This window comes from Paramacrobiotus metropolitanus, unplaced genomic scaffold (assembly GCF_019649055.1).
Source record: "Paramacrobiotus metropolitanus isolate TYO unplaced genomic scaffold, Prichtersi_v1.0 Parri_scaffold0000407, whole genome shotgun sequence".
Lineage (NCBI taxonomy): Eukaryota > Metazoa > Tardigrada > Eutardigrada > Parachela > Macrobiotidae > Paramacrobiotus > Paramacrobiotus metropolitanus.
In genome coordinates, this window is record NW_026570627.1 from 8,108 (window position 1) to 22,763 (window position 14,656).

The 14,656-nt window shown below is 45.3% G+C and overlaps 2 protein-coding genes across 2 annotated transcripts; both read left to right on the plus strand.

The window, feature by feature from the left end:
- Positions 1 to 2,304: 2,304 nt before the first annotated feature.
- LOC129602340 (uncharacterized) lies at positions 2,305 to 7,095 on the plus strand. The gene is made up of 11 exons (XM_055501337.1): positions 2,305 to 2,348; positions 2,503 to 2,601; positions 2,917 to 3,400; positions 3,732 to 3,942; positions 4,755 to 5,051; positions 5,110 to 5,303; positions 5,763 to 5,894; positions 6,004 to 6,123; positions 6,188 to 6,376; positions 6,725 to 6,798; positions 7,005 to 7,095. The coding sequence occupies exons 1-11, from the start codon at positions 2,305 to 2,307 to the stop codon at positions 7,093 to 7,095; spliced, it is 1,935 nt and encodes a 644-aa protein (XP_055357312.1).
- A 3,633-nt stretch (positions 7,096 to 10,728) lies between these two features.
- Positions 10,729 to 13,051, plus strand: LOC129602342 (tropomyosin-1, isoforms 9A/A/B-like). Its single transcript, XM_055501338.1, has 2 exons — positions 10,729 to 11,201; positions 12,157 to 13,051. Exons 1-2 carry the CDS (start codon positions 10,729 to 10,731, stop codon positions 13,049 to 13,051), a joined length of 1,368 nt encoding a protein of 455 aa, XP_055357313.1.
- Positions 13,052 to 14,656: the final 1,605 nt, after the last annotated feature.

The window sequence follows — 14,656 nt, forward strand, 5'->3', positions numbered from 1 at the left end:
TTAAGTCATATGATCTCTGTTTGTGCAATTCATTTTTTTTAAATTCCGCTGAAACTAATTTCGCTCTTTATGCGACGTGCTATGCTTCGATGTAGAAAACCTCGAGTACGAGTGTATTTCTTCGGCCGTTTTTTTTATTTTATTTATTTCTACTGCAGTATTGAATTTCTTTCTATTTATTTTGTAGCTGTTTTTGCCAGATGGTTTTTTTTTCTGGAAAAACTTGCTAATTTGCCCGTATTTTCTGCTTGTAGATTAGATACGAAGGACATGGTTACTATTTAAATAATGTTGAAAATCGTAATCATTTCAACCCCCGTTCTTTATTTATAAATTCGTTTTTCTTCGGGTTTTGATTATTTCATTAATTCTAATATTCTTTATCGGCTTTTCCCGTTGTTGATGATTGTTACTTATTTAATTGTTATTCTTTTAATCATTAATGATTTGTTAATTATTGTTTTTGCACTGGTGAGCCCGAGAAGCTGGTGAAGGACGAGTTCGATCCGAACGAAGTGGAGACGCTGCCGAAGATGCTCAACATGCCCGCCTTCAACCAGACAGACTTCACTCCGGCCGCCTGTCCACCGTTACCCCGTTCTCACCTGGTTATCGTGGCGTAGTTTTATGATTCTCGCGTAACTCTTTTTTGGGTATTTTTGGAATGAAGGATGGCCCGTGTATCTTTTGTTTGAAAAAATTATTAGAATTAAATTTCCCCTTTGTATTGGATGGGAGAAATTTTGTAGTCCTTTCCGACGTACGCTGTGTGCACAAACTCTGTACATTATTGAGCAGAGTAGAGTATCTTTGTACGGTTTCCGAATAAAAGATTGGTATCATTCTGAATTCTGAGATGCGCGTCGAGGCGGCATTTACTCACAAAGCTAGCACTAGCACTAGTAACGGTGGCACTAGTAATTTTGCTGTTATGTTGTTGTTTTCACTGTTCAGCTAAATACGCACGTCCATTTAACAGCATCACTTATTTATTTACGTTTTGACGATTACAAAAGTAAGGAAAAAATGAATTTACTTGCAGGCCGTTTGTGATGTGCTCAGCGAATTTCTGTTCACTGAGGCAAGCATAATTCAGTACAAATCTACTTTTTGCGAATACAAGAAATTTTCAAACAATACGAAGGTGCGTTCCAACGCCCTGTCAAACGTGAACGACCAAATTAAGTGGAACAGCACATTTGCTTTCCGATGGATGGCTATCGAATGCGGACGTATCCGCAAGCGCCATTCATTAGGAAGCCAACGCCCAACCGTTCACTTACCAGTTACCGGTATTCAGCGTAAAGCCAGCGATGCATCACACCCGGATTGATCAACGTGGTCGGTACACCGGCGACTTTTGTGGTGTGTTGCCATTATCACGCATTTTCGCCAGAATGTACTTTGCATTTTTTAAAAATTGCAGTGTGCTATTTTGTGGATTTGGGTAGTTTCGAAATCAGTTTCATGTAGTACGTGCCATACCATCATCGATAACTTACTGAATATTCCGTTTCTGTACCCAGTCTCCCGGTCTTGTTCGCTAAATTTCTTTATTACCGTTGTTCTCAAGGATTGTCGTTGCTTTTACAGTAATTCCTTTCTGGAATAATTTGCGGGATTGTGAAATTATCCCGCAAGTCGCGCCTGCCGACGTCAACTTCACTCCCACCATCAGTCTGCATTCCATACTAACGGACAGGGAACGGCAATTCGCCTGGGCCATTTTCGTCGGACTGTTATCGTCGTCGTGTGGATCAAGGTCCGAGGTTTCTTTCTAACCGTACGTTGTATTTTGGTAGAATTTCGGTAGCAAATCACCTTATTTTTTTAATTCGATGTTTTACAATCGTAAAGTTTAAATCACCTGTGTTTCTGTTTCCTTCATTTACATTTTGTTTAAGCGTTTTAATTTTGGTTTACTTAATTCTGAGTAATTATTAACAGTAAGAGCGCTGTAATCATGAGGCTGCAAAAGTATATTCTGATTTCCTTGATTTTGCTTGTGTACGAGCGTACTACATGTATATTTTAATCATCCATTTACAAATATACGTCTTTTTGTGATACTGCGTCCTTTTAAATTGTTTCTTTAATACGTTGCACGTGTTATTTATTTAATTAAATAATTCGTATACAACATAGTTTTTACGATAGCTGATGATTATTATAGCAGAATGTCATATTTAAAATGGCAAATAAATTCAGTATTTTGTACAGGGCATAATTTTCGGATTACGTTGAAATTTTAATAAAATTATGCAGTACGGAGAGTATTTGTGATTGCGCTTGGCAGGTTTCGCAATGGCAGGATTGAAGAAGGCTTCCGCAAGTCCCCCGCAGTGTCGGTATGTGGATCTGAAAAATAAAGAAATATATATAACAAAATAAAAAACAGAACGCGAGACACCCGTTTCTTTGCGGTACAGATATATGTTTTCTAGTGTACAGAATACGGTATACGTGCTGAAAATGGTTACAACAAGTATAATTTTGTTGCAGGTACTGCGGGCTGGACGACGAGAAGCACCTAGCGTACTGCGCAGCTCCAAATTGCGGGAGATTTTTCTGCAATGGAACGGATAAAGGGCACAAAAACAGGTACTGCTGCAGTTCATGTTGGCATAAATTAATTCCATTATCATTAAAATTCATATGTAATATTCTAATTGTTTTTATTTAAATTTTCATAATTTGCGTTATTTTATATTACTCATGTCATTATTTGTACTTATTTTTTATTCAGCATCGTGTTTTCTTTAAAATCTCTTTTTTTTAAACTTAAATAATTTAATTTTCCGGTGCGGCGCAAAGGCAGTCGGAAGTTTTTGATAATTTTACGAGCGTAACGCCGGTTAGCCTGAGTTACGGTAAAAAAGTATCGCGCCATTCGCTTTACACTTATTAATTTTGCAGCCATTTCATGGCTCACTGCGAAAGCAGTGGACACACTGCCGTGTGGATTTTACGGGACGGTGTCAGCGGTGCAGCCAAGGAAAATTGCAGCTACCTGGAGGCCATCCTTAATAACTGCCACAAACCAAGCTGCAGGCAATGCGCTTCTAACGACATCTTCGTACTCGGCACCCAGGACAGCAAAAATCCATTCGATCCCACAAAGACCGTGTGCATCCACCACGCTGGCGTCGGCGTAAAGGGGCCGAAAAACCAGGCGTGGACACCGTTTGTTGATGTTAGAAGGAGCATCCGAAAGCCGACAGAGATCACTCTGCGACGGCTTTGCCATTGGCTGGTGGCAGCCGTGCCACCGGGTGTCGTTCAGCCGAACTGGGCAGCCGATCTATGGGGCTTGGCGGACCCGAAAGTGGCTATCGAATTGCTGGAACAATTCTGGACCGTCCAACCGGCCGGCACAAAGACGGAGTTGCAGGCGTGGATGGTATGCTACTGCCGTTATTGTACTGAAAAATAATTACACAAGTCCGGGAATTTAAATTCTGAAAAATTATACAATAAAAATTTTACAATCTGTTCCTTTAACGTTGTGCAGCTTCCCGCCGCAGTATAAAAAATAAATTTAAACTACTATGTGGTTAAAGTAGCATATACCATTATACAGTTATAATATCCGTAATAAATAAGTATAATAACATCAATACTATTACAATATTAGATTAATAAATGTAATATTATACTAAATATGATCACAAATGCAATTGTGGTAATAAATGACATGAGTTGGCGCTAAAACCGTGAAGTCTTATCTGCAGGTAATGGAACGGAATAAACCGAAGGACGCCCCGGTCGCCCCCGAGAAGAGCCGCGATGAAGCTGGTGCCGGCACCTCGGACGCTGAGCGGAGCGAGCTCTCGCTCCCGGATATCTCACGCGCGGTCGATCCGGAGGAGCCGGATAACTCATTCGAAAGAATTTCTGAGCCGGCCAATTCTTCCCAGGGTTCGAATGGGGGAGCCGAAGCAGGTAAATTGCCGGTAAAGGCGCAATGTTCTCCGTGATCACCGGCTACTTGGGTTCTCGGTTCCGTATCTACTGTAGTTCAGGCAGTTTTGTTTTAATTTTGATTTGATGTTCATTCCTGATTTCAAATGTACAAATATCTAGAATATCATCGCATTTTCAAAACCATGTTAAGGGAGCTGATGAATAATTTTATTTTGTGCCGTGTATTCGTTTTCTCGTACTTTCCATAATTTTAATTTTTTGTGATTTTATTTCGTAGTCATTTCAACAGTGAACGGCTGAAGTTTTGGTTAATATTATTCTACTTTCGTCAATTTTTTAAGGATATAGCTACGTGTTTGAAAATTTAATTGTAAAATCAGCCTTAATTGTGCTTCTTTATTATTGAATTTTGAGTGGCTAAACGACGGAAATATGTCAGGTGTTCCTCGAATAAGATTAAAAATAAAGAGCACCATTAGAAAATATGTATCACCGATAAGTGATAAAAACCGTCATAAAATTTCGCCTGCGAATTTCTGGAATTGTTTATCTCCGCTTGCGGCCGCATACGTCTTTGTACTAGGCCAAAAAAACCTGTTTTATAGCAAAATGAATGCCGTGACTTTTTACTGGCGTTATTAGTTATGCGCCACCCGCTATAATAACCAATTAGTTACTGATGTATAAGTTATTATGGAATTCCGTGTTGTCTGTTCGAACCGGAAGTTGGGTTAATTTTCTCGCAATTCAAAACTAATTTTCTAGCGGCTGGTAGCGCTTTGCAGTGTTTCATCAGCTAACAGCTGAACTTGACGTTTTTAATTACGTAGGTATTGGACAAGAAAAGATGGACGAACCGGCTCCAGGGACAAACCGCACTCCGACGTCTCCAACCGTTGTGGTAACGCTGGACGTGAATTCTGGATCTTCCACCCAAAGTACACCAGGCCGGGACGAAACCTCACGCGCGGGGCCGAGCCGAATTGACACGGGTCGTCCTCGCGGCGCGGCGGTTAGCCAAAAGCGTCGACCGCTAATGGAAGACTCGGAGTTCAGTATCCTCCCGACGCCCAGCCGGGAACCGAGTGAATTGTCTCACCGGGGTGGTGCCAGCCAGCCTGCTCATGGTGACATCCGTAAACCGAATGAACTGAATAAATTTTCACTGTTTCTTTTCGACTGCAGAAGCCGTGTCGGCGCTGAACGAGTCCGTCTTCGGTGGACATTTAATTGGAGTAGTGAAGGTACCGGACGTGAATTTCACGGACGAAGGGTTGGATAAGCAGAAAGCTCGGCTGCTTCGGTCAGGAGATCATCAGCAGAGAATCTCTGTCAAAGTATCACGCACTGGTCTCCAGATTTCAGAATATCTCGGACCGGTACGTGTTTGCTTATTTTGTCTGGTGTTTCGTTGCCAATAAATTATCAAATAATTAAATTATGCCAATGAATTATCATAATACCAATAAATAATACTGCTGAAAATAAACGTTACTTTTGATTTTAAGCTGTTTCAAGTACTCGAAATGGTTCTGTTTGCATTGGAGACGATTTGATGCTTGAAATGTGAAGCGCTTCAAATTCTGATTGTAAATCTATAGAGAGAAAAGTCAAAAGTAAAGTAATATATAATAAAATCTACTTGTGGTAAAGTTAAGTAAATCTAAGTATGGTAATGGTGTTTCAGATCTACGTATTCTGAATCTATGTACGTCGAGTTGCGAGTGATACAAAGTTTTTGCAGAAATTTCCTGATGGTCAAAATTTTCGGATTTTGATAAAAATTATATTTTCTAATTAATATTAATGATAAGTATTTACGCCTTGTGTCGCTGTAGGTTGGATACGATCATCCGTTAGCCGAGGTAGTTCATATATGGAGCGACACCAGGGATTTGCATTGCTGCGGGTTTGTATGTGGAAACCTCGTTGACGGCTTAATGTTCTATGCTCTGCGAACGGATAAACGGGTAAGCAAGGATATAACCAACAGCTACTATGAACACCGAACTTTGTTAGATTACACGTGTTCTTAATGATCTGACCGTGGCTGTGGCTTAATTTTTTTGTGAATCACAGGCCGATTTTGTAGTCGGTGCCAGCTTTCGATTGTTCCGATCAAAATCGCGGCAATTTCAAGAACGTCTTCCGCACGGCGACCGAAACGCCGAGAATCGCGGCGAGCAGCAGGAGATGCAGGTAAAAGCGGATGTCGGCTCAGTATTTTCGGTCAGTTTGTGTGGTGATGACGTTTGTTTGACAGGACGTGGTGGGCTTGCCGGTCGGCGCACCGATTTCGCCAGCACCATCTCTGAATGGCGAGACATCGAATAGTGCAGAGCACGACGTCGAAGCCCCAGACGACGAATCAGATGACGCATTCGAGGAGTCCGACAGGAGCAGTGATGAAGCAGAGGTGGAAACGGGGGAAAGCTCGCTGAGCACTCCGGAGGTGGGAAAGTGGTACCGTACGCCTCGATCGAGTATCGTTATGCCTGCACCGGTGCGAGGTGTGAAAAACCAACGTCGCCTGCATCAGATGAATCCTCGTTCTTTTAAAAAAGTGGTGGAGCGGCTCCCTGCTCGAATCGACGGAGAATATTATCGAACTATTACGAAAAAATTCGTAACCATCCGTATGCAGCGCAAGGAGAAAGTACGTAGAAACTGTACGAGTACATGTACTGATACTGTGGATTCCTGTGCTTTCCTGTAGCTGCTCTTTATCGTTCTGCGTTGTTATTTACCGTAAGAAAAATTTAATTTAAATCACCCCTGAAGTGTGTTTTCGTGTTTTCAGCTTGCCTTTAAAGGAATTGCGGAATTAGTCGACTTCAAGAAACGCACGGTGACGGGGTGGGATAACTTACCCAAGTAAGTCTCTGGCAAATTTAGACGATGACCGGTTGTCCTTGTGCTCATACAGTTTTGAGTCATTTGTAGGCAGTATGTACATACTTACCTGCGCTGGCTATAATTTTGGTTGCATTTCGTACAATGAACCATCTGTGACATCTGCTAAAGAAAATTGCTGCAGTCATAATATGTATCACGTACACTACATTTCTGTATTTTTGTAGTTTGCGAGAAGGAATGACTTTACGCGAAGCACGGGCTGGTAATCCGCCGTCGCCTCAGCCACCGCATCTGGACTTCTCCCAGTCGGTTTAGGATTTCCAGCACGATATTTGTCATCATATTTATTTTCGTTTTCTTTGTTCAGTGTTTCGGTTTTGACACTGCGTTATTCGTTTGGTACGCATAGAACAAATTCCGGTTGTATCTAATATATAGAGCAAAATGTAAGAACTGTATGCATTCTGTTTATTTGTCCCGAGAGGAGTCTTACTGTGTTTGTCGGTGAGCGTTTTAACTGAAAATAAATGCAAGTTCAACATAATGGGAGCCATTAAATACCTGGAAAGAACTGAATGGAAAGGTTCTCGGCGTTGTTGTTCCCTAAACCATTCACTCATTTCTCAATCATACTTTGGTAGGTAACGATCATAACAGCCTAAATTGCTTGAACTTATTAATGCGATACATAAACGTTATAATCCCGCAATATTTGAAAAAATTGTTTGCAACCATAATGCAAATTTTTCGCTGTGAATTGTCGTCGACCTTACACTACCTACGCCTTTTGCCAACTACGATAGTATTACTGTAGTTGGCAGAACCACAATCACCCTGTCACAAGTACGTAAATGTATCACTTACTGCACTCTCAAAATAATGTCATTTTCCATAAATTTCTACTGCAGGTTTGAAAGGTCATACACTTTCTAACAGTTCTGATTATCGGTGTTGCACAGTTGTACTCGTACTCTCTACCGCCGAAAACGAATTGGAATCCAAGTCGCCGTTCATTAAAATTTTCTTTTGTATATCCAACCATGAGCACATTTCACAACAATATTATACGTCCAATGTAGCCGATTCGAAACTATCATATCCATTCCAGCTCGTCAATCTCATTCCGAACGACACTGCGATTTTGACCATTCGGTTAACTGCGCACATTCCATGCACATGAAAACTTTAACTGTGCGAATAAAAAATTCGATCACGATGCAAGCAAAACGTGGCTTGTGTACAGATCGTCAAACATTTTTATTTGTACGTTTCAGTAGTCGGCAGTGACACGATTACCAAAAATTATACTGCGGCACAAGACTTCCCAGGAACGGTATCTTCTGATATTCTATATGGCGTACACATCGTAATATTATATTAAGTGGACGCAAAGTCGTAACCACCCGATTTTTTGCTTTTCTTGCAGCTGCGTGTTTTGAGAATATCGTTCTTATTTTTTGCTTTGACACTCAAAATGCATCCATTACCATTACTACGTTTTTGACAAATAATAGGTGCGCTGATTTATTATGTCATAGATTAATTATGTCAAGAACCATATTTAAAAGAAGACAAAGAAATTGACATTTTTGATTCCGGCTTGCAAGTGTTAACTAAGGTAGCAGTGTTTTTAAGTTTTCAGGTTGCTATTTTATTTTACTGGTGATATAAGAACATAATTTACGCTAATATTACACTGATTGCCGCCTTATGAGACAATGAGCGGGTTTTCTGAGTTGCTAGCAGTGGGACAACGCGCAATATCGCTAGTGATTACTTTCAAATTTCAACCCCATAAATGCTGCAAGTACAGAAAGGTTACACTGACTGCGTAGCGTTCTCTGTAGTTCCACACACACAGTACGTATGTACAGATACAGGGAATTCTACGACAGTGTCTTTGATTTTGTTGTTTGCTGCGGAAATTTTATCTGGACAACCGCTTGTCTCTGATATCTTGCCTTCTGGCTTTATATGCCAAAACAGTAAGCGGTATGTCCGGACTGGTACTGCTAAAAAAATCCGTCCATTTGGTCTTGAGTTGTACACCGACGGGTCCAGTGCTCTCGCGTAAAACTTTATAAATTCGAATTCAAAAGAGAACATCAAGTAATAATTATTGATTCAGCCTAATTAATATCGACGGAAGTGCTGTGCAGGTGTAACTTTAATACTCTCTACGGAATTCTGTTGTACGTCGTCAATATACTTCAACAATTTTATTAAATAACTTTATGTTAGAGGCACGACAGCCTGCGTGATAGATACGCCACTTTGCGTATGCGTATCACTGCACACATGCTGATTCGCCCTCTCTTGTACGTACGTGAGTGGCTGCACTGCACTCTCCGCCTATGCGGATACACCGCGGGCGCACTCACTGAGCATACTTGCTCTCTCGCTCCTCTCTCTCGCTGTATGACTCAGCGTATATTCGCTCGCGTTGGATACGAGTCCAGTCTGCGCACTCACATTCCGTGTGTCTGGACAGCGTGACGCCGTTGCCGCCAGCACATTTCTTTCTCTACATTTCATTACGCTCTGGAACTAGCTCGCAGCAACTTGACTGCTCACTTTCCTGCCAGACATTGGCCTTTGTTGTGTTTTTCCCCGCATTCACGCGGCATTTGCTCCACTTTATTTGTACAATAAAGTCACCTGTGAGCTCTCTGTGCTTGCCTGTCACATGGTAAGCAGATCGTCTGGTTTTTTCGTTCTACCGGATCCTTTGAGGAGACGGTAAAGGCACAATTTGCGGAGAACTCGAAGAACCCGTGGTTGAAAACAGATTGACTGCGAACGCAGCCTCTGCTACAACCTGGTCTTTGCTGTCTAGCGACTGTGGTAGCAACAGGTTGATCGCAAAAGCGATCCCTGCCACCTTCGCTTGCCCTATCTTTTGGCTCTTCCACACAAGGAGAGCACTTCGGCTGACTGCCCCAGACGGACGAACGGGAACTTCCCCAATCCCTACTGACGGATCAGGCTCAGAAGAGAACCTGCAGCGCCCAGAAGGAGCCTCTCAACAATCGGGGACCTTCGCCTTGAACGGCGACCCGCAACTCTAACGGATTGCGACCTTCTCAACGGCGGATCACCGACCTCCACGGACACCGTAACGAACCGGTAAAGTCCTGGTTACAGGTCGACACAGGTCGAATCTAGCTATAATTCTTAATTCTTAACGGCTGAAATTTATTTCTGAGAACTAGAAATAATTTTTCGATGGTAAAAACTTAATTTTCGTCGGAGAAACCGACCTAAAAAGTTACTTTACCGACCTAACGGACCACTCTGTGTAACTGACCAGAGGTCGGTCATTCACTTTGCTTTTCATTTTGACGGATTTTCCACCGTCAGAAAAATTTCTGAGAATCTAGAAATTATTTCTAACGGCTTAAAAATTAAAATTTCGACCAGAAAACATCTCTGATCGACCTAAAAAATAATTTTGTTTTTCCGCGAAAATAAGCGCGAAAATTCTTGAATTTCCTTGTGACGTCAGAACGCTCGATTTTCAGTACTTTGAGGCTAGCCAATCAGCGTGCAGGGGAAACTTCCCATAAGCTTAACATAGGCGTGAATCATCGTTTTTTAAATTTTGCACGCGGCTCGCATTCTGTGACGTAGGCAGTGAAGTGCAAGACCACTTAGCCCTGTGACGTCATACTGGTCAGCACAGTAGTATAGGACGTACTCTACTGTAGTACCTTATCATACTGTACTGTACCATAGTACTGTATTGTAACGTTGTGTACTGAGTCACACACAGACACACCAACACAACAACAATAACATCAAGTCGGACCATCCTGACCCACGGAAGTTCCTGAACCGAAAGACGTTCCTGATTCAATTGAACATCCCCACATAAGGGATAGTTCAATTTACTGTACAACAGTACAAGTCTCTCGTTGGTTCCACTTGAACCGACCTGACCCGACAACAATGTCGAACCCGAAGAAGAATGAATACGCCCGAGAGTTCAACACGGACTATTCGCGGCGCCTGACCTCAAACGCACCGTACTCACTGCGGCATGCTGGTCGGGATGGAAGTCAGCCGTCATCAACGGACTCGACGAAATCGGTCGAGGCACGGGAGAAGCGTAACGAGCGGATCCTCCTCGCCGATTCCAACCCGACATCTGATGACAGCTTCGAGGACGCCCACGATAAGACGTTCCTCGAGCCCAAAGCTGACTTAGCAGCCCCGTCCCACCCGACCGGGGAACCGGAGAAGCTGCAGGCTGAGACCACATTGTCTCATGCCGAGGCGGAACACCCACATGGTGTACCGACCTCTACGGACTTAACAGAAGGACTTCAACTGAGCTCACAGAAAGCTCAGGAGCCGGTAACGACTACGAAAGTCACCGACGCCGGATACACATCACCCAACCAGACGGACGACGTGAAGAGGTCGACATCGCCCAACTCGGGCAGAGCGACTTCACCGACCTCGAAGGTCGGAGAGAAGCAACCGATAACGGAAATCGGTCAAGTCCAACCGACCACAGAAGTCGGTAGGGCTTCACCAACCTCTAAGGATGGTCAACGGAAACCGACCTCGGAGGTCGGTTATTCTCAACCGGAGGTCGGACCTCATCTGACAACACAAGTCGCAATTGAGGTCGGAAGACTACAGCAATCACCAACCAAGGAAGTTGGCCAAATCCAACCGACAACAGAAGTCGGGAGGATTTCGCCGACCAAGAAGGATGGAAGTCCACCGACCAAGGAGGTTGGTCAACAGAAGCCGCCTACTGAGGTCGGACCTCACCCGACAACACAAGTCGGAACTGAGGTCGGACTACTTCCACCGACCAAGGTTGGTCAACAAAGGCAGACCATGGAGGTCGGACCTCGTTCGACAACACAAGTCGGAACTGAGGTCGGGCAACTTCCACCGACCTTAAAGGTCGGACAACAGCAAGTCGGTCAAGTACAACCGACCTCCCTGGAAAAGAAGCCAGTCGATACAAGGTCGGATACGGACATCCAGTGGCCTAAACTACCGGCCAAAACGGGAGAAACTGAGGCCCCGCCACGAAGCAAACCTCACCCGGCTGGATCACCAACCAACATACCGATGCCTAACGAAAAGGCTATTCACCGCTGAGTCGACCTTCGCCAACAGAAGGCAGGTCGACCTGAGTAACAGAAGCTCAACCGAAGGTGAAGTCGGACAGTCGTCAACAAGTCGACCTGTCGACTTACTGAAGAAGCAGTCGCCACCAATGTTCGAACTTGGCGACTCGGGTAGCGAAACGCCACCACCCATGGACGACGTTTTTGACACAACAGTAATGTCACGTCCCAGTAGCAAGGATGGATTCTTCCGAACGCCGGTGGCACCCTACTTGGGTAACCATAGGTACCAAGCAAGCACGCTCGAGTACACGGCACGGAAGTGGATTGCATCCACACCTCCAGAAAAGATCGAAGACATCGACCGACTCAGGAAACGATGCCAGGATTTGATAACACAAATCGTCCTGGCCGACCAAATCGTTAACTCCACGGAAAACCAGATGTCGCGATCGGAGGACACTCATAAGCTCGAACGGAAGCGATGGGAAAAAGAACTCGCTGAAGCCAACAATGGCATAGCCGCTCAACAGCGCCGGATAGAACATCTGGAAAGTCACCTCAAGAGGTCCGACAACCCATGTCGGTACGACCCTGAAGAGGTCGAGCGACTCAGAAGTACACTTGCGACGTCGGTGGAATCAGTCTTCGAACTGAAAAGACGGCTCGCCACCGCAGAAAAAGACCTGGCTGACACACAAACAGCCTTGGTCGAATCGGAACTGGCAGCAGGGACGTTCCACCAACAGCTGAAGCAGGCCAATGAAGAGGCCGAAGTGTACCGGAACGAGGTCGACAGATACATTGTCGAACTCAAGCATGCCGACGACGAGGTCGACCGGCAGAAATATCGAATCGAACAACTCGAAAGGGAGATGGAAACTCTCCTGGTCAGGGCAGGACGACAGCTAATGGCTCACTACGGCCAGCAACCTGCCTCACCCGACCGAAGTAGAGCTACCACCGACCTGGAACAAGCAAACGCCCAATTGGCCGACCAGGTCTACGGACTAAATGATGTGCTGAAGGAAGAACAAAGACTCCGAGCACAGCTGGAACACAGCCTGGCAGAAGCCCAGAAGGTGTACGAAGCGCAACAGAATCGCATCGCACACTTGGAAGTCCGCGAAAACGACCTGTACAACTACGGTCTGACGCGGATAAATATATCGATGACTTAAATCGATATATTGACGAGATGACCACGTATACCGACGACTTGGATACGGAGGTACGATGCCTTCAGGAGGAAACGAAACACCTGGAACAATCCAGGACGGAGCCTCCATCCTACAGGACTTCGATGGCAGCGGATTTCCACTTTGAACCGTCGCAAACAGTCCGAGATATCCTGTGGGACATTAAACCCAAAGAGGAGAAGAAGGAACAGAACTTCTTCGTGGGCGTGGTGACAACCAACCCGCTCATCGGAACTCCCCGCAGCAACAGCTCTGCCCCACCGTCCAGAACCTGAACGGAATACATCGACTGCAGCACCACATGTGCCAACGTCAAACGTGCCGACAACGACGACGGCCACGTTAGGTACTTACACGAGTACCCACGTATGCGACGCACACATCGACGCATGCGCCAGCGCCCACCACGTCCCATCTGAATGGACCAGCGCCTAACCAATGGGGCGCAGGACGGCGACTGGGAGAGCGAACAGGCTCACACCCCAACATGGATGACTTCGGACGCTTAACGATAAGCGACTCCGATTATCAGCGGACACGAGCTAGGTCATACAATAATGACCTTCCTCAAGGAGGACGAAGCGGACAACCGAATCCGGAACGCCCTCCCGCCGACTACCCACAAGACTCGCAGAACGTGCCTCGGTTCCGACCAACAGAAGGTCGGGCACCACCGAGAAGGCTGCCGTTCAGAAGTCAGTATGGAAGGGTGAACGACCTTCCACCGATTCTACCAACAAGCCACAACGGCCACCACCGCGGACGCAGAAATTGCCGGAATACGACGGCGACCATAACAAACTCGAGGATGGTTGAAACAAATCCGTCGATTCTACGCGGAAGCACAAGAATGGCATGAATCGGATCACACGTTCATGACAGACCTAATCTCACGACTCGAAGGCCAGGCCGCACAATGGCATAGGGACACCGCCGGCAGTGAACCAGCCGGAGGATGGCCAGTCAACTTTGGTTGGCTAAGTTCGAAGAACGGTTCGGCGACAAAAACAAGGAAATTAACGCCGTAACCGCCATGGCCAAACGAAAGTACCGCTTTGGACAAGAGACGCCAGAACAGTACTATGACGCCATGATGAACATCAAGTCCCGATGTGACACCATCACGGACCAGATGGCACTTTTCCATCTGAAGGATAACATTCCACGAACCCAAGCTACGAGAAGCCTTGAGATTCGTATGCCGGCAACCCCGTAGAACTGCGTGACTACATACGCCAGTTCGTAAACGGAAAGGAGATGTACGACGTGGCGAAGGGATCACGGGATACCGACTATGCCCGGGTCCGAGCAACAACGCCGACACCAGCTCCTTTACCGCAGGCGCTCAGAACAAACAGTGTACCAGCCATACATGATGCCCGGGATACTCAAAGTCCATCGGCAACATACGTGCAACTGACCACACCGTATAACGCCACCAGCGCAAATGATGCCGGTCCAGCAACCGACCTGGGCAGGAGTGGCAGCTGTCAACTTGGCAGCACCCCAACCAGCAGCCGGAGCCCCAGTAAACAACTACGGAGGCCAAAGTCCTGGCTCTGGAGGTAACCAGAATAACGGAAATTC

Bases quoted from the DNA above. Each gene is read 5' to 3' on its own strand.
- LOC129602342 (XM_055501338.1), top strand. From the start codon at position 10,729: ATGTCGAACCCGAAGAAGAATGAATACGCCCGAGAGTTCAACACGGAC. The intron at 11,202-12,156 runs GTCGACATCGCC...GGGTAACCATAG, and splicing joins CAGACGGACGACGTGAAGAG to GTACCAAGCAAGCACGCTCG.
- LOC129602340 (XM_055501337.1), top strand. From the start codon at position 2,305: ATGGCAGGATTGAAGAAGGCTTCCGCAAGTCCCCCGCAGTGTCG. The intron at 2,349-2,502 runs GTATGTGGATCT...ATTTTGTTGCAG, and splicing joins GCAAGTCCCCCGCAGTGTCG to GTACTGCGGGCTGGACGACG. The intron at 6,799-7,004 runs GTAAGTCTCTGG...GTATTTTTGTAG, and splicing joins GGGTGGGATAACTTACCCAA to TTTGCGAGAAGGAATGACTT.